At 40.3% G+C, this 22803-nt stretch overlaps 2 protein-coding genes across 3 annotated transcripts in view; one reads left to right on the top strand and one right to left on the bottom strand.

The window, feature by feature from the left end:
* The window catches only part of CDC73 (cell division cycle 73), a 247593-nt gene that overhangs the window by 122866 nt on the left and 101924 nt on the right, over positions 1 to 22803 (bottom strand). The window lies entirely within an intron of this gene.
* On the top strand, positions 370 to 4988 carry LOC141103374 (beta-1,3-galactosyltransferase 2). Its single transcript, XM_073592884.1, has 2 exons — positions 370 to 961; positions 3310 to 4988. The coding sequence occupies exon 2, from the start codon at positions 3447 to 3449 to the stop codon at positions 4710 to 4712; it is 1266 nt and encodes a 421-aa protein (XP_073448985.1). The 5' UTR covers positions 370 to 961; positions 3310 to 3446; the 3' UTR covers positions 4713 to 4988.

Genomic DNA, 22803 nt, shown 5'->3' with positions numbered 1-22803 from the left:
ATAGAGGGAAAAGGTGTTTATGATTATTATGTGGCATGCAACCTGCAACAGTCATTAATAAGCGTAAGGATACAATAAAAAGCCATTTGCTTTAGTGCATAATAAATTGACTTAAACCACTGCATACATTTTTGTTCTCCCAGTTAAGGTAAAGAAAAAAGCAGATGCCCAAGTCATTGATTTCATAGTATACATAAGCAGATCATGCTGCAAAGGTTAACACAACTGCTTTATATATTCAAGACTCCAAACAGTCTCTAATGATGCTCATAAGTAGAAAGCATAGGGGCTGGCTGCATCCAGACCAGGAGCTATGAATGCAAACTTGTCACGTGATTGTTATCGAGGCTGTGACGTTAAATTCAGCTCTGTCAGAAGACAGCACAAGTCAAAGCCCACATATAAACCACTGCCTCCTAGAGGGGCAGAAGCAGCCGGAGAAGCTGTCTTGCTTCTCTAGACCACAGCCCTCCCCCCTGAAAGAAGCTCCGTCTTCTTCTCAAGCTGCCTAGCAACAACAAAAGAGGAAAATCCTCTCTACTATTTAATTCAACGCGGCTACTATGTTCTTATGGTGTTTTCTCCAACGTTACAAAGATCTGGCAGTGCTGGCATGGATACAGATGGATGAAAGCTGCATTAGGGACAAAGGGCGAGATCTGTGAAAGATTTCAATACAGCAGAAGCGACTGGGAAGCCATCTGGGTGTGCACAGAGGAAAATGCTGGAGAAATTTTAATTTCTCTGCTAGAGGAATAAATAAGCACAATGCCCCGGACTGGAGCAGGCGAAAGGGCAAGCTGCATGCAGACGGACAGCAGGCACAAGCATTCACAGAAGAGAAATTATTGAAGTGCGCATGTTTCTGCTCAATCCGTTTGACCAAGCGATGACATGCCAAAACTATCCATCTTTCAATAGGTATATTCCTACAACAATGAATTTGTTCAATAAAACACAGGTATGTTAAACTGATGTTTGTAAGGATTCGATTTTCAACCATGTTTTCTGTGGATTGTTTTTGGGGGTGGGTAAAAGTGGAATATTACCCTTAATAATTAGTTGTTTGTTAAGCACAGCTGTTTATGGGATGATATGTTATGTGAAAGACAGCTACAAAAATATAACAGAATCTGGTAGGGGAGGAGAAAATCTGCAATATGAGATGAAATAAATCCCTTTCAAAGTAGGTCATATTTAATCCTTATCTGAAGTAATCTCCTGTCTGATGAACCTAGCATGCTGTGGAGATCAGTGCATCATTAAATTAGATGCCAAAATGAAATAAGGACCGAAAAACATTTGCATCTTAGCGACTAAAATTATTGTTCTGACTAATACAATTAGTAGTAAGTGACAACATTGCTAATGACACTTCTGAGGATGAAAAAAAAAATCCAGCTTTCTTTGCATGTAAAACACTGCAGGAACTGCACTCATTTCTAATGTTTTCAAGACACTATAAATCATGGAAGTGTGGCCAATATAAAATGTGCTTACTTTGCCCTGGGCACTGCAAGCTGGTAATGGAAATGGTTTTACGGTACAAAATTCAGAGGCTGGGGAGGGATATTTTGGAATACAGGTTAAGCTGGTCAGGGAAAAAAATAAAACATTCTGATGCAGATCTATATATCTTGCATGGCAACCATGAATAAGTATTTCAAGACTTGCAGATTGTTAAAAGGAACCCATTTATTCTGCATGGCCCATTTCATTCCAGTGAATGTAGCAACAGACAAATGCTTAGCTGATTCAACTAACATTCAAGCAATATAAAATACAATTTCAGTTTTATGATTCCTTAAGAGAAGACCTACAAGGCTTGCATTTTCTCAATAAGAGTAATTAAAATAATAATTGTCGAGTAAGGTACAGCAGGTTAGTTTTATGATTTAAAAAAATATATATTAGAACTGAGATTCTTTTAAACCTTTAGATTTTGTTTAATTTATATAGTGCCAAGATTTACACCAGTGTCTGCTCTCACAATCTAATATTCCTAAGAGAATCTAATACACACACACACACACACACACACACACACACACACACACACACACACACACACACACACACACACACACACACACACACACACACACACACACACACACACACACACACACACGTCCCACTTTTGGGTATATGTGAAGTGAAAAGAAATTGTTCACAAAAAATAAAAAAGTTTTTACAACAAATGGAAACATTTGAGACTGCAAAAACTATCCAAGTGTTTTATTGCATCTGAAAAGCTATCACATCTTTATTACTCTGACTCTTTTCATCAGTTAGAAAGAGGCCCCATCTGTATCCCAAGATAACACAGTATTAAATACTACCAGTTTTATGATAGGGGGGAACTGTTACCTGCAGTTTATTAAATCTTTCTTGCAGGTTCAGATTAAAGAACATGCCAGGACAATGGAAAAAGCTTTATTCAGTACAATACCATATATATCTTTGTAAAATGATGGAACACCTTAAACTGAACATGTATAAAGTTTATATATATATATATATATATATATATATATATATATATATATATATATATATATATATATATATATATATACATACACACACACACATATATACACACACACGTGCCTTATAACCTTATAATAGTGCTGAAATACACTGAGATTATATTGGGTCACTCTGGCATTTGTTATATTACAATAGGAAATACATTTGTAATGGTTGAAGATGTGGACTTTGTGTTTGGAGCAGTTACTTCCAGACAGTGGTTAACTGAATTCACTCTAAAAACAGATTGACCTGATGCAGAGATAGATGTATGAAAAACATGCCACTCTAGCTCCATCTAGAGGAACCATCATAATTGAAATGTGATGCATTTATGATGCCTTCAAAACAATCTATTTGCTTTAAATCCTATTGATCTCCCCTATTTTTAATACATTTTTTTTACTATTGCACCTGTTTTAAGCATCAAGCTAATGGTGTCAAAATTTAAAATGCCATTATTACAAGACTTGACAAGTTACTAGCCCTGAAAATACATTCTGACAATTGAATCTTTTCATTGACTTTTTAAACTGGTCGCTGTCCATGGGAAACCAGCTAAGCTGTGTACTGTGACTAATGCAACGTGGCTCCAAATTACAATTCTGAAACCTGTATATGACAAGTTCCCCGACCACTATGTCCACCATTTATGAAAATATAAAAGTTGTGTAGCCAAACCTGGGAGTAAGGAACTAGAGATTTTTTAATGAACCTTATAAAATTGATGACTTAAACTTTTATGGATCTTTACAATCTATTTCTTTCCTTCTATAGAACGTATAGGAAAAGGTTCACAGAACACCGAAAAATGAAGAAAGTCACTGAGATATAGACTGCCCTATTACTGGGTTGGGATTGATAAACTGAAAATTAGTGCAGATGCAGTATAACTGCACTGGGATCTCAAAAGCATGCTTCAGTGGAGGAGACGTCATTGCTGTCTTGGCAAAATGACCTGGAATAGTAAAAGGTCACTTTTTCGCACTCATCTCACAGGGCTTTTATCACTGGTGTTTCTGTTCGCCACATTGCTGTTCTGTAACCATCATAATTCGTTCACCGGCAGAGTTGGACTAAAAGAAAATCCAGTGACTCATTCGATTCGTGGATTCAAAGCAACCAAAACTGAAACCAACAGCTCACTAAGGAATATCTGGAAGGATGCCATTCCACAAACATGGAAGCCTCATACCACTTTTAACCTAAGTAACACAGAGTCACAACAACAAGGTGTTACAGGTCTGGAGAATACTTTAAGCACCAATGGCAGTGTTTACAGTGAAAAGGGCTGGGGTCGACAAAATGTATACCATTACAAATATATTATTAATGAGCCAGAGAAATGTCAGGAGAAAAGGCCTTTCTTAATACTCCTCATAGCTGCAGAACCAAGACAAATTGAAGCTCGACAGGCGATTAGGCAGACCTGGGGAAATGAAAGTCTTGCACCAGGAATCCAGATTGTAAGGTTGTTTCTTCTGGGTTTACACACCAAGTTAAATGGGTTAATTGAACAGGCCATAGTGGATGAAAGTAGGCAGTATCACGATATCATCCAGCAGGAATACTTAGACACTTATTACAATCTCACCATTAAGACACTTATGGGTATGAACTGGGTAGCAACATACTGCCCCCATGTCCCATATGTCATGAAGACAGACAGTGACATGTTTGTTAATACAGAATACTTGATAAATAAACTACTGAAGCCAGACCAACCACCAAGAACCAACTATTTTACAGGGTATTTAATGAGAGGCTATGCACCCAACCGTAACAAAGACAGCAAGTGGTACATGTCACCAGATTTGTATCCAAGTGAACGCTATCCTGTGTTTTGTTCTGGAACTGGGTATGTTTTCTCTGGAGATCTAGCAGAAAAAATATTCAAGGTCTCCTTGAGTATTAGACGATTACATTTAGAGGATGTATATGTTGGTATTTGTCTAGCCAAGCTGCGCATTGACCCTATACCCCCACCAAATGAATTTGTATTCAATCACTGGAGAGTTTCATATTCTAGCTGTAAATATAGTCATCTAATTACCTCTCATCAGTTCCAGCCTGGTGAATTGATCAAATACTGGAATCATTTACAACAGAATAAGCACAATGCTTGTGCCAACGCAGCCAAGGAAAAAGCCAGTAGGTATCGGCACCGTAAAATGCACTAAAAGGACAAAATGACTAGGAAAAAAAATGGAAACTGGAATTAAGAAAGCATGGGCAGTAACAACCTTAGCTAAAATGTAAATGGAGTGAAAAATTATTTTTTTATTTTTAAGAGTATATAAACCTATATGAGAAAACAGATGAAAAGAAAAAACAGTGGGGAAAAAAAAAATGTGTGTTTATTCTGTGCAATAAGAAGCATGCACACTTCTGTGGTATACCTGATATTTTATGTGCCAATAAAATACAAAAGAACACATTTTTAATACAAATGCAAAGCAAGATTTGTGGTCCTTTTTATAATAAAATGTTCTAGTCTAGACTTTCACTATGGGGCAAAAAACTACTGTGGAGAGGGAGAGGGGGACAGAGAGAGAGAAACTGCAATATTTCATAAAATCATTTGTAAGGGAAATCTAGGTAGTGTACGTGTTTGTCACTTTTTACAAAATAGGATATTTAAAGATGTCAAAATGAGGATTTAATTTCATGCATGATCACACGCTTGGGTGTGGGACATTTATTTAATCATCACAGGGTACAATATTTGACAACAACAACTCAAAGTCTTCCTTTGTGATTCTGTAACATAATTTAGAAGTAGATAACAAAAATATAGGTGTTCACATATCTTTAGCCTAATATAGCTTTTCACCTAGTACAACATCCTTGAAATGCTAACATGTTTCATCCTAAGCCTTCCTTATAGCATCATGCTACAAGGAAGGCTTAGGCCGAAACGTGTTAGTATTTCAAAGAAGTTTCTAACTGCTTCAGTGCAAAATAAAATTTCAAAGAAGTAGCGATCGTGTCGGCTTTTGACTTCTGTGCACATCTATCGTGGTCTAATGTAAACAAATGATTTGGGATGTCCCAGAGGCTATCACACGGTCATTAACCAATAACTTGAATTAGACTCAGGAACTATTAAAGTCTTACTTTCTATTGGTTTAAAGTGGATCTGTAGACAACACAATGAAGTATATAGTATGCCCAATTTGGTTGAAAAATCATATTACAAATGTGTTCCAAGGATTTGTATGTAAAATAACTTAAAATTTCCCCTACTGCTAAGCCTATGCAAGGCATTGAGGGGAAATATCAATGGTCACTGTGTGAAGCAGCTACTATGAAAACAGAACAATGCAACCACCTGAATGTTCTCATCTCTAATGGGGTCTCTGTTGCTCCTCCATCCAGACTGGAGACACCCCAAGACAGGTAATCTGTCACTGGCTGGATAGCTGGGTGCAAATAAAGTGACAAAAAGCCTGAAAAAGAAAACTACCACAGCCACCATGTTTAAGAATCGGTAAGCTGCATTTTTTTGGGGAGGAGTTTAATACTGCTTTAACTGGGTATATAGCTAAATTTACAGTCAAAATACTCTGAATCTTTAACCTGGCAAAGGATATTTAACAAGACATGACCCAACACAAGACCTAGAAAGAAGGTCAATGACAAGTGGAGAACAGCAGAACAATTTTTTTTATTAGGAGGTGAATTAGCTAGTAAATATTTTATTTAGGATGTTTGTTAGCTGTTTTTTGTTAAAAAAAAATAAATAAATAAAAAATCCTTCATAAACTGGTGAGAGAATTAAGCAGGTGAAAGAACAAGTGGTACTTATAATTATTCCCATACCCAACTTCTGCAGCTGCCCCTCCCGAGTTCTAAAGTAAGAAGATTGGATCATTTAGAATTAGGGGTCACGCTTTGCAGGGCAGTCTTGACAAGACAGTGTGGCTTTGAAATTTATGTGCAAATGTATGCAACAAAAACCTCTATTCTTACTCTGAAAGGCTAAAAAGTATAATTAAGTCTTCTGTGCTGCCTAGCTGAATAAAGCGCTGGGTAATTTGAGTATTGTTCTGGTATCAACATGTCAGCCTTTAAGCCAATGGGGATATTAGCTTTAAATCTCTGGGGTGACCACATCCATTTTTATTAAAACATGCACGATCAAAAAACTTGCTGTAACAGCTACAAAAAAAAAAACAGCTGAAAAAGTGTTAGCTGGGGCTAAGCTTTAATTTGTTAGTTAAGTCCATGTAAATCTGCTAGCGCATCTAACAATTTAACAAATAGTAAGCTTCAAAGTATTATATTTCTGTGTCTAGGTTTTAGACCTGGTTCACAACAGTGCGATTTCCAATGCAGCTCGTGTCACACATCGCATGACAATGGAGAGCACATTATTCACTATGGTGTTCATTCACATTAATGCAGCACAGCACATTTTTTAAAAAGGTGCCAGTGCTGCATGATTATGCTGATTGCTAGGAACAGGCAGGCACCCCAACAACCAGCGACTCATCCTTTCAGTTGGGGATTCCCAGCTAACAGCAGAAAAAAATTCAGTCATGACCACCTCAAAGAACATCCCAATCCCTAGTTTATTGCAATTTCTGTTCTGCTAGTTCATAGCAGCAAATGCCCATTTGCTTTTTTGTTTTTAAATCAATGAAAGAAGACAATTAAAAATAAAGGTTTTCATTTTCTTTTTATAGACTGAAAATTAATAATTGGTGAGAATAATGGACCAAAGTACAGTGCACGGCTCATCATCCTATATAGGGAGAGCTCCCAAAAAGTGCAGAAACCCATTACTATCGTTAGTGGTAGTAAACCCTCATTCATTACTTTTACCTACAGCTAAGCTTATAATAGGGTTTACCTGTAGGTAAAAATGAATATCTCCCAAAACGTACACCGTTCAGGAGAAATTCTAGCCAGCAGCAGCTGGTGACATCACCGGCGCATGCGCTCTGAAGGAACGCATGCGTGCAAGAGTTTCGGACGTGGCTCAGGCCAAACAGCTGCAGCGGATGGGTGAAGATGAATGCGCCCTACAGCACGTCGCTGGAAGGCTTCCTTTTAAGGTAAGTCCTTCATAATGTTCTAGTATGCAATGCATATTTTATTTTTTTTAAGCAAAGGTTCTATAGAAAAAAAAAGGCGGCAGTTGTTGCAATTTTTTTATGTCACATGGTATTTACACAGCGGTTTTTTTCAAACACAATTTTTTGGGGAAAAATACCTTTCATGAATTAAAAAAAAAAATATATGAAACCCCCCACCCCACTAAAGTTAGCCCAATCTTTTTTATAATGGGTATCCGTTTACTTGGCGTAACATCTTTCACAACATGTCACGTTTTAAAATTGCGTCTGCCTGTGGAATGGCGGCAAACTATGGTGCTTAAAATTCTACATATGCGACGCTTTAATTGCCTTTACAGGTTACCAGTTTAGAGTTGCACAGGAGTTCTGGTGCTAGAATTGGTGCACTCACTCCAACATTCGTGACAATACCTCACGTGTGGTGTGATCAATGTTTACGTATGCATGCGGGAGTAATGTATGCATTTGCACGTAAGCACAGTGGGACGGAACGCTTGAAATTTTTTTATTCTTTATTTTCTACAATTTTTTTTTACTTTTTTGGGATTAACTTTATTGCTATCACAAGGGAAGAATAACATCCCTTGTGACAGCATGGGCCATGACAGGTCCTCTTTATGGAGAGATCTGGGGGTCTATTGGACCCAAAATCTCTCCTCTGGCCTCCCATGCAGCCAATTAGACACAGTTCAGTCTGATCGCCTACTCTCCTGGCCGCTGGCGGCCATATAAACAAAGAGGCTGAACCGGAAAAGACAAATTACTCGGCGCGCCCAGTTTCTGCCGTTACAGGGACAAGAATGACGTCAGTTCCATCACCGCCGGCTGCATCGCTCCCAGGCTCCACAATGGGACGGTAGAGCCTGGGAAAGCCGGAGGTGGGAGCACTCGCAGAAGTGATCCAAGGGGCTAATCAGCCCCTTGGATCACTTCTGCCCAATAGGGATTCGCCAGCTGAAAATATAAATACTGGGATGACACCTGTAGGTGCAGGGATCATCCCAGTATAACTGCTAAAACCCAAGGACACCCATGGAAGTCGGGAAGTGGTTAGTATACGAAAATCAATGCATAAAGACCAGCACAGACAGATTTTGCAAGTGCCTTTCATGCATTCTAAAAGTGGTGCAGCATACACCAAAAGCATATACCTGTCTAGAACAGAGACACGCTTTCCCAAAATTTTTCTGCGTTAGTTTTGTCTCGCTGTACGCCAAAGAGTTTGTCCTAATTAGCTCCACTTTTGTAAGATACAAACTGTCTGTATTTTATTTATTCATTGCACCACAATGTAAAAGTGGTGCATTTTAGAACTACCTGAATTTGGTGCATGAGTTGGTGTCAGGATCAAAAGCGTTGCATGCGCTTAATGAAATTGGTGCAATACAAGAATTTATATATGAATTTAGGGCAATACAACACAATACAATACAAGAGGGATTAACATCAGAAAAGTGGTGCAGCAGCTTTACTGAAATCCCCCAGTGTGTACAGACTAGAATAGTCTAATGTTAGAAAGTATAATAAAATACACAATTCAGGGCTGCCACATGGAAGGAAATAAAAATACTAAAAACATAACAGATTGTTAAAATGGATAGAAAAATAATTTACAGGAATATATGAGGGGGCATGAATTACAAGTTGCAGTTGTAGGCATGTAAATTAGTATTCAAACAACTTGCTTTGAATTCTTATTTTCAAAACCTAGTGATTGCAATATAGCCAAAGACATGCCAAACATATGCAAAATGAGCACAGATGAATATAGAAAGCAAAAAAAAAAAAAAAAAAGGGGGGGGGGGTGGGGGGGGTGTTTTGCAAATCAAACTCAGTCACTGCAGCTTACAAACATGGCAGGGCATATACTGTACACCTGTGCTTAAGTTAGTATATGGTTTAAAAACCCTGCCTTGTCCCCCCTATTGATGCATGCCAGCTACACAATTCTATTTTAAAAGTGTGTATTTAAAAAATAATACACATCTTTAAAAGTTTTTATTGAACCTTCTCTGTTGTTGGTATTTGCTTTTAGTTCCTGTTCTGGGGGAGGAGCTAGGAATATGTGCATTTGTCCTGCTCTAACAAGGGGTGGGATTATTCTAAGTTTGGGCACAGTGGTTGGTGGGAGTGTGAGCATTTCTTGCACAGAGTTTGCAAAAGCAATCAGTCTAGGAATTCTCCCCTCCTAAAGCCTGGTACACAGGTAGTTTTTTTTTTTCATTCAACCCAGCAGGCTGAACAAAAAAACAAATGAGGAGTGCTGTACTAACTAAGCAAGGTTAGTATAGTGTTCTCCCTACTGTGCTCTGACAGGGGAGCTGCCTCCCCACCAGAGCACACACCAGTCAGCGCTCCCAGCTGATGGGATGCTGGTTTTCTAGCATACCCATTCAACAGAGCCAAACAGGCTGCTGTACACACTGGCCGGCGTCTGTTGAACCACGCGATAGTTGGCCAGTGTGTAACAGGCTCGCACAGCTGCCTTACATGATAGTAACACTGCCAGGAGAGGTAAAGTTTTATATGGATATATAGATATTTATAATATTTATATAAAAAATATATATTTATTTTTACATCCTCTTGTCTGGGCAGCACTCACAGACTTGACAGCTTGCAGGCTGATGCAGGGGGAGTAGATTGTATTAATTTACATGCTATAGCTTTGCAAGCTAAAAATAGCATTTCCCCTCAACTTCTGACCCATCTCGGCCCACTGTTCCCCATCCAGGAAACCCAATAGGCATACCCTTGGGGTACATAGTACAGGTATAGATAAAATAGTGGAAATAGTATTAACTACCTGGTGCTAATATCTGGCAATAACAGGGCAAGATCAGCATGTGAACAATCACATCTAGTGCAATTCGGAGCAGGTATGCGGTGCATGGCATGAAGCTTGATTAAGGTTAAGTAGGATTGGTGTAACATATAGGAGTTGTACAAGTAAATTATTAATAGTTGGGATACATGCAAGTGAGAGGAGCAGCAGATCAGGATTGTAGGAGATGATTTTTGGGTAACGTGTGTCTTAGGGTCACCATACAAGTTACAATCTGTCCATACATTTTTTGTACAATCAGATTTACCAAAGCTATGTCATTTGAGGGCCAGGCTAACCTATCCAATCAATAAGTATCCAATTAGGCAAGCCCTTTAATGTAGGTAGATCTACAGGAGATTGTACTGTGTGTGGTGAACTTTGGGCTGTCCTGATCTATGAAACAAATCCCAAGTTATAACAGCCATTTCCATGGCTAATTCAGCACTGGTAACCTTTTTTGCAATAGTGAACATTTTTTTTTCATGGCTCGTGTTCAATAGGTAAAATCTGCCAGCGCTGAATTAGTCATAGCATGAATAAAGTGAAAACAGTGCAGCGCTAAGAATCAAATGTTGAGTATTGACATAACATACTGTGCTATACAAAATAAATTGTGATTAACATTAGGGCTGCAACTAGCGATTATATTTATAATCGATTAGTTGGTTGACTATTGTTTCGATTAATCAATTAAATCGGATGATATGGGAATGTGTCCCATAGGAGACCATGTTGAATGAACTGTAGTGCATTTCCGCAAAAAAAAAAAACGCACAGGTGTGAACCAGGCCTAAGACGTTTAGTAGCAGCAGCATGTTTTTTTTTTGTAACACCTGTCATCATGGGGTTAAAAAACACTAATATTAATATATATCACATATATAAAATACACCCAGAAATAGGATATATGGGCATTTTAACTTGAGTCAAACATGAAGGGTGGAAGGAAGATATAAATCGCCCTAATTTTTTCATGGATATGATCATTTTAAATATAATGCAAAATACTGGTAAAAGTTTACTTTAAATGTAATTGTAATGCCTTCTATTACCTCCAGTCTATCAGCCTCCACCTTCTCTGGGTTCAGATGCTGATCTTCCCTGCCCTTCCCCTGTCTTTAAAGTGATTTTTTTTTTGTTATACTTACCTACTCCGTGCAATGGTTTGCACAGAACAGCCCAGATTCTCTTCTGGGGTCCCTCACCGACGCTTCTGGCTTCTCCTGCCTTCAAATGCTCCAATAGCAAGCTGCAAATTATAGTATAGCGTGCCCCTATAGCAAGGAAAAAAAAAAAAAACTTCTGTCTTTAGAACCACTCACTTCCTGCCCAGGACTACATGTCCCATGAGGCATTGCTCCTCACACATTCACAAGTTCTCAGGCACTTACTGACATGTTTGGATGGTGTACTGAGTTGTATGTGTGCTGCACTGTATTTCCTGATATGTAAACAAATATTGCATTCTGTATGCAGGCCAACTAATCAGCTGGCCGATTAATCGATTATGAAAATAGTTGACATCTATTTTCATAATCGATTAGTTGTCGATCGATTAGATGTTTCGGCCCTAATTAGCATATACAAAAAACTCTAACACCATCATCTGATTGATAGAGTATCTAAATAAAGTGCACCGTGCAAATTGTAAATCAACATTGGTAGTATAGTCCCATTGGTGATTAAAACATTAATCTATTAGTATATATTTATGGGGAGGAATCCAGGACTGTGGTAATAAAAGGAGTCATTGCTGTGTGTGCATCCACCACCCAGGGGAGAAGATTAAATACACTTACCAGAAGGTAGCATCAATCAGGCATGTGATATCAAAGCTCTGGATAGCGAGTGGTGCAATTCCTCCTCCTCAGCTGAGCCACCTCAGGCAACCTTGACCCGGCATGTGAGAATATGGATCAGGATGGCAATATCGCAGATGGTAAAAAAAACCTCCTTCCACCACAGAAGCAAATTGGTAGGTTTATAGTTAACAGCATCCATAAAAAAACAGAAAGCCTCCACATAGTGAAAAACTGTATGGTAACGGGTTTATTTGGAATAAAAATATCATACCCCAGATAAAGTCTTTGTAAACAAAACATGTCGGTTGGATGAGTCCTTTCCAAGCCATTGCGCCTTTTTGAATTTTATGCTTTTGTGATCGCAGAGGAGATTTTTTTTTACTTGATGCAATACATTTAGGAATCTATGTAAAGCCTTTTTATTCCAAATAAACCCATAAACTTACGGTTTATCACTATGTGGAGGCTTTCTGTTTTTTATGGATGCTATTAACCATAAACCTACCAACCGGTTCTACAATGGGACTATACTACCAATGTTGATTTACAATTTGCACAGTGCACTTTAGAGACTCTATCAGATGATGGTGTTAGAGTTTGTTGTATATGCCAACCACAATTTATTTTTTAGATCACAGTATGTTGATATGTCAATACTCAACATTTGATTCTTAGCGTTGCGCTGTTTTCACTTTATTCATTCACACAATTTTTGATAAGATTGTAGTGCTGGCTGCTATTGTTTATTTATGTGTATAGCGCAGTGTTTTAATATTAATTCCTAGTCATAGCAATGGCTCAGTTGCAAATAAGTATTTGTTTCATAGATCAGAACGACCTAAGCCACCTGTTGCCCAAAGATCATCTCCCACAATCCTGATCTGCAACAGCTGTTAAAGTCTGTATGCCAGTGTTCCCAGACAAGATGTAAAATCATACAAAGTATTACAACATATATGCAAAGCTCCATAAAGAAGCATGCCCATGTTGAAATAAAGTCTCAGCTCTCCTAGCAATTTTACTATCATGCAGCTGTGTGTGCATGCTGCTAGGAGGGGAGCGTTCCAAGACAGATTGTTTTGCATAAACGTTTAATGCAGGAAATGCTCTCCAACTAGGAGGAAATAAAGGCACGTCCACAAATGTTCCAGGCAGAATGAGCACACCCACCAAGTTCATTCTGTGGGGAATGTTGACAGCAGGGAGATCCAATAGCTCTAGGAGGTGGGCTATAAGCGCAAGTTCTGGAAAGGCTACATACTGTTTATATGGTGCACACAGCGGGCACACCTGTTAGGATAGAAAATGGATCACTTGGGCCAGCTTGGCCCCAGGGACTATTTAAAGTGACAGTAGAGCTGAAACCAGCTTTAACTCACAGTAAGTTGCTCAGGAAGGAAGTGAAGAGAGACAGCTTCTATTATCGGTTTTCTTTTTCAAGAGAAGACAGCATACAAGCTAAAGTCAGAGGCAGAATTAGACCGTTACATAACTTGTAAGGTTGAACAAAAATATCAGTCCATCCAGTTTAACCTCTGTGGGTGTATCAGTGTGTAACCCTTTTTGTCTCTACCATTTCCCAAAACCCTGTATATTGTGTTTTCTAAGATGCCCATCTAAGACTTACTAGTATAGGGACAATCCTAATATCAAGTATCGGTGCCGATAACGAGTATTTGCAGGAGTACCTAAATAAAACAAAAATGACCAGAGCTCGATCTTGATCCAATGATGTGCATGAAAGCAAAGGCTCTCGGAAGGAGATGTACACAGTCTTAATAATAAGTGGATTAAAACGGATTTCAAGGTGTAGTTAAGGTGGTTACCAAAGGTTCTAAACCAGTGGTTCTCAACCTGGGGTCGGGACCCCCTCAGGGGTCGAAAGACGATTTGCCAGGGGTCACGGAATCCTGGGCTGTTCCTGAAGCCTGCACCACTCTCCCAGCCTTTTTGTGACCGCCCAGCAGGGCTGTCCCTTGAACCTGTGGCCGCCCAGCTAGGCTGTTTCTTGAGCCAGCGGCTGCCCACTTAGCCTCTTCCCAGCCGCCCATTCAGCTCACGGCATGGCTGGGGGGCAGAGACTAGAGGTCAGCTGACTGGTGAGGAATGTGAAGTGGGAGGGGCTGGAGGAGACCCCATCTCCTGATTTCGGCATAGGTGTCACTGCTACGAGACATCACAAAGTTGGAGACAGTGAGTAACACTACCTGTGATTATAGTTGCCATTAAAAGTCCCCACTACAGTTCTCAGATCAGCAGATGACCTTGATCAAGAGCGCCTAAGTTGGCTGATCAGAACTCCCCCCAGCACTGCCACAGATCCCATCCCCCCCCCCCTCCACCACCACTCATCCCACCACCCCCCACCACCAAGGAGTAAAAGAAGCAAAAAATAGAGAATACTTGGAAAGGAGAGGAAAAGTGGGGGAGGAACAAAGAAAAAGGGAGGGAAAGATTAAGAGAAAGAAGAAAGACTGCTAGAGAGAGGGATGGGGGAAAAAAAAAAAAAAGAAATTAGGATTTAGACAAATAAAAAGGGAAAGAAAGGAGAACAAAAAGAGTTGTGCATCCTAAAATGTACCATAATGGGTTATTAATACTGTACGAGTGGAAAGGACTCAGGGGAGCGTTAATTGTCCGTGGGTTAGGGGCGCAAATTACTTGTCTTGGCTTGGGTGCTGACAAGCCATGCTACGAAAATAATTTTATTGTTAGGGGTCCCCACAACTTGAGAAATTTTATCAAGGTGTCATGGCACTAGGAAGGTTGAGAACCACTGTTCTAAACCTCAATATATTCTCTGCTTTCAGGTAAAAAAAAAAAAAAAAAACCTTTCCAAGTCAGCTCCACCCGCCACCCAATCCAGTGCTATGCCCATCTGCTCTTTTCTACCCTCTTTTCATAGGAGGCTCAGAAACAGCAGGGACCACTGGCTCTTGCTACTGTCAATCAAATCCTGTGAGCAGAGAGCAGGGCTGTGTGTGCACCAATAGATGCACACAATGACACTATGTAATTCGGGATCGAGACTGCATTACTGCACCTATTGCAAGCAAATTGTTATGGGGGCACTCAGAGAAGAGGCGGTGGCAGAGAAGATATTAGGGCTGCACTGTGCAAAACCAGTGCACAAAGCAGGTAAGTATGACATGTTCTTTTAGAAAGGAAAAAAAAAAAAAATGTAAAAAACCTTTACAATTTCTTTATGTAACATGATCACATGTAACACTGCTCATTATTGAACAAACACCATAGGTGTACCAGTAAAGGTTCAAATAATGGCCATAATTTATCAGAAAAATTTACAATGGAAACAAATTTAAAAAGCAATCTTCTAAATATTTTAAGCACAAGAGTTGTGAAAAGATTGCAATTGAATGATGACAAGGCTTTGTTTTGCAGTGCAATTCAATTACCCTCAGGTTTACGAGATGGAATTTATCACTCATCACTATGAGTAAAAAAAATTAAAAATAAAAAAACTGATGCACAAGATACCCAACAACCTAGTGACAATTTTAATCCCAATTTATGCCTTCTGGAGTTGCATTCTGAACTCCAAAGAAATCAGAGCACAATTAGAATAAATTAAAAAAACAATTTTGAAAAAATAAATATTTGAGAGACCCATCAAGTGACTGAACTCTCCTCCAATTACCAGAATATCTCTGCTTCATTAGGCAGAGAGGACACTAAAATAGCAAAATGCAGGCCGTGTTCTAAAGTAACTTTGCTGAATATAGCTGAGAGCAGAAAGTGATATGTGCTCTCCATTTTAACATTGCCTTGGTGTAGGAAACACTACTGTAAATGTTATGGCTGTTTGAGATTTGGTTCTCTACATTTTCAAGTAGCCAAAGACAGGTCGAATTTTACAAGAAAGCCAAAATGAATAACCAAAAACTTCTAATAGGTGCCTCAGAACTCTGCACTCTCTGGAACCTAATCTAACCTATAGCAATCTCGCAATGTTAAACATGCAGCACTCACACATAATACAGTGGGGGCGGAAAGTATTCAGACCCCCTTAAATTTTTCACTCTTTGTTATATTGCAGCCATTTGCTAAAATCATTTAAATTCATTTTTTTCCTCATTAATGTACACACAGCACCCCATATTGACAGAAAAACACAGAATTGTTGACATTTTTGCAGATTTATTAAAAAAGAAAAATTCAAATATCACATGGTCCTAAGTATTCAGACCCTTTGCTCAGTATTTAGTAGAAGTACCCTTTTGATCTAATAACAGCCATGAGTCTTTTTGGGAAAGATGCAACAAGTTTTTCACACCTGGATTTGGGGATTCTCTGCCATTCCTCCTTGCAGATCCTCTCCAGTTCTGTCAGGTTGGATGGTAAATGTTGGTGGACAGCCATTTTTAGGTCTCTCCAGAGATGCTCAATTGGGTTTAAGTCAAGGCTCTGGCTGGGTTATTCAAGAACAGTCACGGAGTTGTTGTGAAGCCATTCCTTCGTTATTTTAGCTGTGTGTTTAGGGTCATTGTCTTGTTGGAAGGTAAACCTTTGGCCCAATCTGAGGTCCTGAGCACTCTGGAGAAAGTTTTCGTCCAGGATATCCCTGTACTTGGCCGCATTCATCTTTCCCTCGATTGCAACCAGTCGTCCTGTTCCTGCAGCTGAAAAACACCCCCACAGCATGATGCTGCCACCACCATGCTTCACTGTTGAGACTGTATTGGACAGGTGATGAGCAGTGCCTGGTTTTCTCCACACCTACCGCTTAGAATTAAGGCCAAATAGTTCTATCTTGGTCTCATCAGACCAGAGAATCTTATTTCTCACCATCTTGGAGTCCTTCAGGTGTTTTTTTTAGCAAACTCCATGCGGGTTTCATGTGTCTTGCACTGAGGAGAGGCTTCCGTCAGGCCACTCTGCCATAAAGCCCCGACTGGTGGAGGGCTGCAGTGATGGTTGACTTTCTACAACTTTCTCCCATCTCCCGACTGCATCTCTGGAGCTCAGCCACAGGGACCTTTGGGTTCTTCTTTACCTCTCTCACCAAGGCTCTTCTCCCCCGATAGCTCAGTTTGGCCGGTTGGCCAGCTCTAGGAAGGGTTCTGGTCGTCCCACACATCTTCCATTTAAGGATTATGGAGGCCACTGTGCTCTTAGGAACCTTAAGTGCAGCAGAATTTTTTTTGTAACCTTGGCCAGATCTGTGCCTTGCCACAATTCTGTTTCTGAGCTCTTCAAGCAGTTCCTTTGACCTCATGATTCTCATTTGCTCTGACATGCACTGTGAGCTGTAAGGTCTTATATAGACAGAGTGTGTGGCTTTCCTAATCAAGTCCAGTCAGTATAATCAAACACAGCTGGACTCAAATGAAGGTGTAGAACCATCTCAGGGATGATCAGAAGAAATGAACAGCACCTGAGTTAAATATGAGTGTCACAGCAAAGGGTCTGAATACTTAGGACCATGTGATATTTCAGTTTTTCTTTTTTAATAAATCAGCAAAAATGTCAACAATTCTGTGTTTTTCTGTCAATATGGGGTGCTGTGTGTACATTAATGAGGGAAAAAAATGAACTTAAATGATTTTAGCAAATGGCTGCAATATAACAAAGAGTGAAAAATTTAAGGGGGCCTGAATACTTTCCGTCTCCACTGTACAAATACACTTACCAGCCACTTTATTAGGTACACATGTTCAATTGCTTCGTAACACAAATTGCTAATTAACTAATCACATGGCAGCAGCTCAATGCATTTAGGCATCTAGACTTAGTCAAGATGACTTGCTGAAGTTCAAACTGAGCACCAGAATGGGGAAGAAAGGGGATTTAAGGGACTTTGAACATGACATGGTTGTTGATGCCAGAAGGGCTGGTCTCAGTATTTCAAAAACTGCTGATCTACTGGGATTTTCACAACCATCTCTAGGGTTTACAGAGAATGGTCCAAAAAAAGACAAAATATCCAGTCAGCGGCAGTTGTGTGGAAGAAAATGCCTTGTTGATGTCAGACTTGTTTGAGATAATAGAAAGGCAACAGTAACTCAAATAACCACTTGTTACAACCAAGGTTTGCAGAATACCATCTCTGAATGCACAACACAAACGTTAAAGCAGATTGGCTACAGCAGCAGAAGACTACACTGGATGCCACTCCTGTCAGCTAAGAACAGGAAACTGAGGCTACAATTTGCACAGACTCACCAAAATTGAATAGAAGATTGGAAAACGTTTCCTGATCTGATGAGTCTTGATTTTAGCTGCATTATTCAGATGGTAGGGTCAGAATATGGCGTAAACATGAAAGCATGGATCCAGCTGGCCTTGTATCAATGGTTCAGGCTGGTGGTGGTGTAACGGTGTGGGGGATATTTTCTTGGCACACTTTGGGCCACTTAGTATCAACGGAGCATCATTTAAATGCTATGCCCTCCCTGAGTATTGTTGCTGACCATGTCCATCTCTGGCTACAGTGTACCATCTTCTGATGGCTACTTCCAGCAGGACAATGCACCATGTCACAAAGCTCAAATCATCTCACCACTGGTTTCTTGTACATGACAATGAGTTCACTGGACTCCAATGGCCTACCCAGTCACCAGATCTCAATCTAATCGAGCCCCTTTTGGATGTGGTGGAACAAGAGATTCGCATCATGGATGTGCAGCCGACAAATCTGCAGCAACTGTGTGCAACATGTCAATATGGACTAAAACTTTTGAGGCATGCTTCCGACACCTTGTTTCATCTATGCCATGAAGAATTAAGACAGTTCTGAAGGCAAAAGGGGTCCAACCCAGTACTAGCAAAGTGTACCCAATAAAGTGGCCAGTGAGTGTATGTGTAGAAAAATAAAAAACTTAAATAATGTGGTTGCATAAGGCTATTTCCACACTGGGGCGGTGGGTGCGGCGGTGGCGGTAAAGCCCTCAGGGCTTTCACATTGGAGAGAAAGCAGCGGCTCTTTCAGGGTGCTTTGCAGATGTTATTTTTAGCGTTATAGCGCCTGCAAGGCGCCCCAGTGTGAAAGGGGTCTAAGTGTGCACACCCTCTTATAACTGGGGATGTAGCTGTGTTCAGAATTAAGCACTCACATTCAAACTCATGTTAAAATAGGAGTCAGTACACACCTGCCATCATGTAAAGTGCCCCCGATTAACCCCAAATAAACTTCAGGCTGTCCTAGTAGGCCTTTCCTAACATTTTCTTAGTCTGATCCTACAGCAAAAGCCATGATCCGCAGAGAGCTTCCAAAGCATCAGGGGGATCTTATTGTTAAAAGGTATCAGTCAGGATAAGGGTACAAAAGAATTTCCAAGGCATTAGATATATCATGGAACACAGTGAAGGACAGTCATCAAGTGGAGAAAATATGGTACAACAGTGACATTACCAAGAACTGGATGTCCCTCCAAAATTGATGAAAAGACGAGAAGAAAACTGGTCAGGGAGGCTGCCAAGAGGCCTACAGCAACATTAAAGGAGCTGCAGGAATATCTGGCAAGTACTTGCTGTGTGGTAGGTACACATGACAACAATCTTCCGTATTCTTCATATGTCTGGCCTATGGGGTAGAGTGGCAAGACGGAAGCCTTTTCTTCCGAAAGAAAACAGCCAAGCCCAGCTAAATTTTGAAAAAACACATCTGAAGTTTCTCAAAAGCATGTGGGAAAATGTGTTATGGTCTGATGAAATCAAAGTTGAATATTTTGGCGATAATTACAAAAGATATGTTTGGTGCAAAAACACTGCACATCACTAATAGAACACTATACCCACAGTGAAGCATGGTGGTGGCAACATCATGCTTTGGGGCTGTTTTTCTTCAGCCGGAACAGGGACCTTAGCCAAGGTAGAAGGAATTATGAACAGTTCCAAATACCAGTCAATATTGGCACAAAACCTTCAGGCTTTTGCTAGAAAGCTGAACATGAAGAACTTCATCTTTCAGCATGACAATGACCCAAAGCATACATCCAAATCAAGGAATGACTTCACCAGATTAAAGTTTTGGAATGGCCCTGCTAAAGTCCAGACCTGAATCAGATTTAAAATCTGTGGGGTGATCTAAAGAGGGTTTTGCACAGGAGATGACCTCGCAATCTGATAGATTTTGAGTGCTTTTGCAAAGAAGAATTCAAGATGTGCCATGCTGTGAGACTCATACACAAAAAGACCGAGTGCTGTAATAAAATCAAAAGGTGCTTCAACAAAGTATTAGTTTAACCACTTGCTGACCAGCCACAGTCATTTTACTGCGGCAGGTCGGCACGATCCTGCGAGCCGGCATAGCTATACGCGGGATCGGGATAGCAGGCTGCCCAGCGGGGGTGCCGATGCTCATGGCCAACGGTAGCGATGACCACAGGCCAAGAGCGATCGCTGGCACGAGAGGCAGAACAGGGATGAGAGTGTGTAAAAACACAAATCCCTGTTCTGAGAGGCGTGACAGATCGTGACTTCCTATTAGCTAGGAACCACGATCCGTCACTTCCTCCAGGTCAGTCCCCTCCCCCTACAGTTAGAAACACAAACAGGGATTTTATTTTAGCGGCGCTATTCGGCTGCTAGCGGGACGCTTATAACCCAGCTAGCGGCCGAGGAAGGGGTTAAATGCGCCCGTGAAGCGCCGTTGCCGAAACACTTTGCAGGCGCTTCAGCAGCGGTGCGCATTCATTTCAATGGGCAGGAGTGGTGGAGCAGCGGTATACACCACTCCAAAGATGCTGCTTGTAGGACTTTTTAACATCCTACCAGCGCATTGCCTCAGTGTGAAAGCACTCGGCTTTAACACAGACTGCAGGGGAGCCGTTTTGCAGGCACTTTACAGGCGCTATTTTTAGCCCAAAAGCGCCTGAAAAACGCCCCAGTGTGAAAGGGGTCTAACTGTTAGATTTTATGAGATGAAGGGAAAAAAAAAAAAAAAAAAAAAATCGGCATCATATATCGGTCACCGCGATGTCTAAATATCGGCATCGGCCAGAGAAAAACCCATATCGGTCGACCTCTAGCTTGAATACCAATGCTATAAGTCGAGCTAATAAGATGTTAGAAATGGAGCTGCTAATGTACGAGAAGGATTTTGATTTTGTGGGAATTTTATGGTAAAGATAGGGAGGGTGGGAAAGGGGGGGAGGGGTATGCTGGTATATAAAGAATGATATGTGAATGTGAGGGACATCATCAGTAATGGAGTAAGGGAGAAGGTGGAATCCTTGTGGGTGGAGCGCCAAAGAGAGGAAGTAAATAATGGGAAAGTAATAGTGGGCATATGCTACAGGCCCCCTTACTTGAGGGAGGAGGGGGAGGTGGACCTCCTGTCACAGCTTGGAATGGCGGCAAGGCTGGGAAATATAATGAGGGATATTAATTATCCAGATAGACAAATGTGCAGGTTTCTTCTGCCCAATCTATAAGGCTTGCCATTTCCTAAATGTCTTGCAGGATAATTTCATGGGTTAGTAGGCGAATGCACCAAGAGAACGCACTACTAGACCTACCGATTACAAATACAGAGCTGATCGCGGATGTGGAAAAATGGGGCAACTTAGGAAACAGCGACCACATAAGAAGCATGACTCCTGGGTGGCTAAACTGTAACATAAAAATGCATATAAATAGCAAAAGATAAGGCTTTTAAAAAATACAAGACTGAGGAGTCATTGTCAGCATTCCAACAATACAAAGAATGCAATAAAAAAATCAGGGCAGCTAAAATAGACTATGAAAGGCACACAGCGGAGGAGATTAAAAAAAAAAAAAAAGGAAAAATTCTATATCTATATCCACACACACACACACAGTAAGAAAGCGAGGAACATATTGGCCCCATAAAGGATGATTAAGGGCATTTGGTTACAAAAGACAAAGAAGGCAAAAGTTTTAAATGCATTCTTCTCTTCAGTTTTCAAAAAGGAAATGGGGGGGTATAGTAACCAAGACTGTAATGTTAATAACACATCACAGAATGCACCTTCATGACTAGCATAAGCCAGTATCAGAAATAGACTTGAAAAACTTAACAAAAATAAGTCTCCAGCATTAGATGGCTTACACCCGAGGGTCCTTATGGAACTCAGTCAGGTGATAGCTAGACCATTGTTCCTAATTTTTATGGAGAGTTTACTGACTGGGATTGTATCACTATTTAAAAAAGGGCAAAGATATATTACTGGGAACTACAGGCCAGTTAGCCTAACATCAATAGACTGCAAGCTATTGGAGGGGATCATATGCAAGATTTTATTAATGAAAACGGTATCATTAGTGGTAATCTGCACCGATTCATGCAGAATCGTTCTTGCCAGACCAATCTATTAACGTTTTATGAAGACGTGAGCTACCATCAAGATAAAGAAAGGCTGTGGATGTGGTTTATCTGGATTTTGCAAAGGAAAATTGATGCAGTTCCCCACAAACTTTTCTTTTTTAACAAGTTTTACAAACTGAGGTCTGTCGGCATGGACCATAGGGTGAGTACCTGGATTGAAAGCTGGCTACAGGCGTCGAAAGGGAGGTGATAAATAGCAAGTACTCAGAATGGTTAGGTGTGGCAAGTGGGGTCCCCCAAGGATCTGTTCTG

Source organism: Aquarana catesbeiana, linkage group LG07 (assembly GCF_042186555.1).
Source record: "Aquarana catesbeiana isolate 2022-GZ linkage group LG07, ASM4218655v1, whole genome shotgun sequence".
Classification (NCBI taxonomy): Eukaryota; Metazoa; Chordata; class Amphibia; order Anura; family Ranidae; genus Aquarana; species Aquarana catesbeiana.
This window is presented reverse-complemented; position numbering and strand designations above follow the sequence as displayed.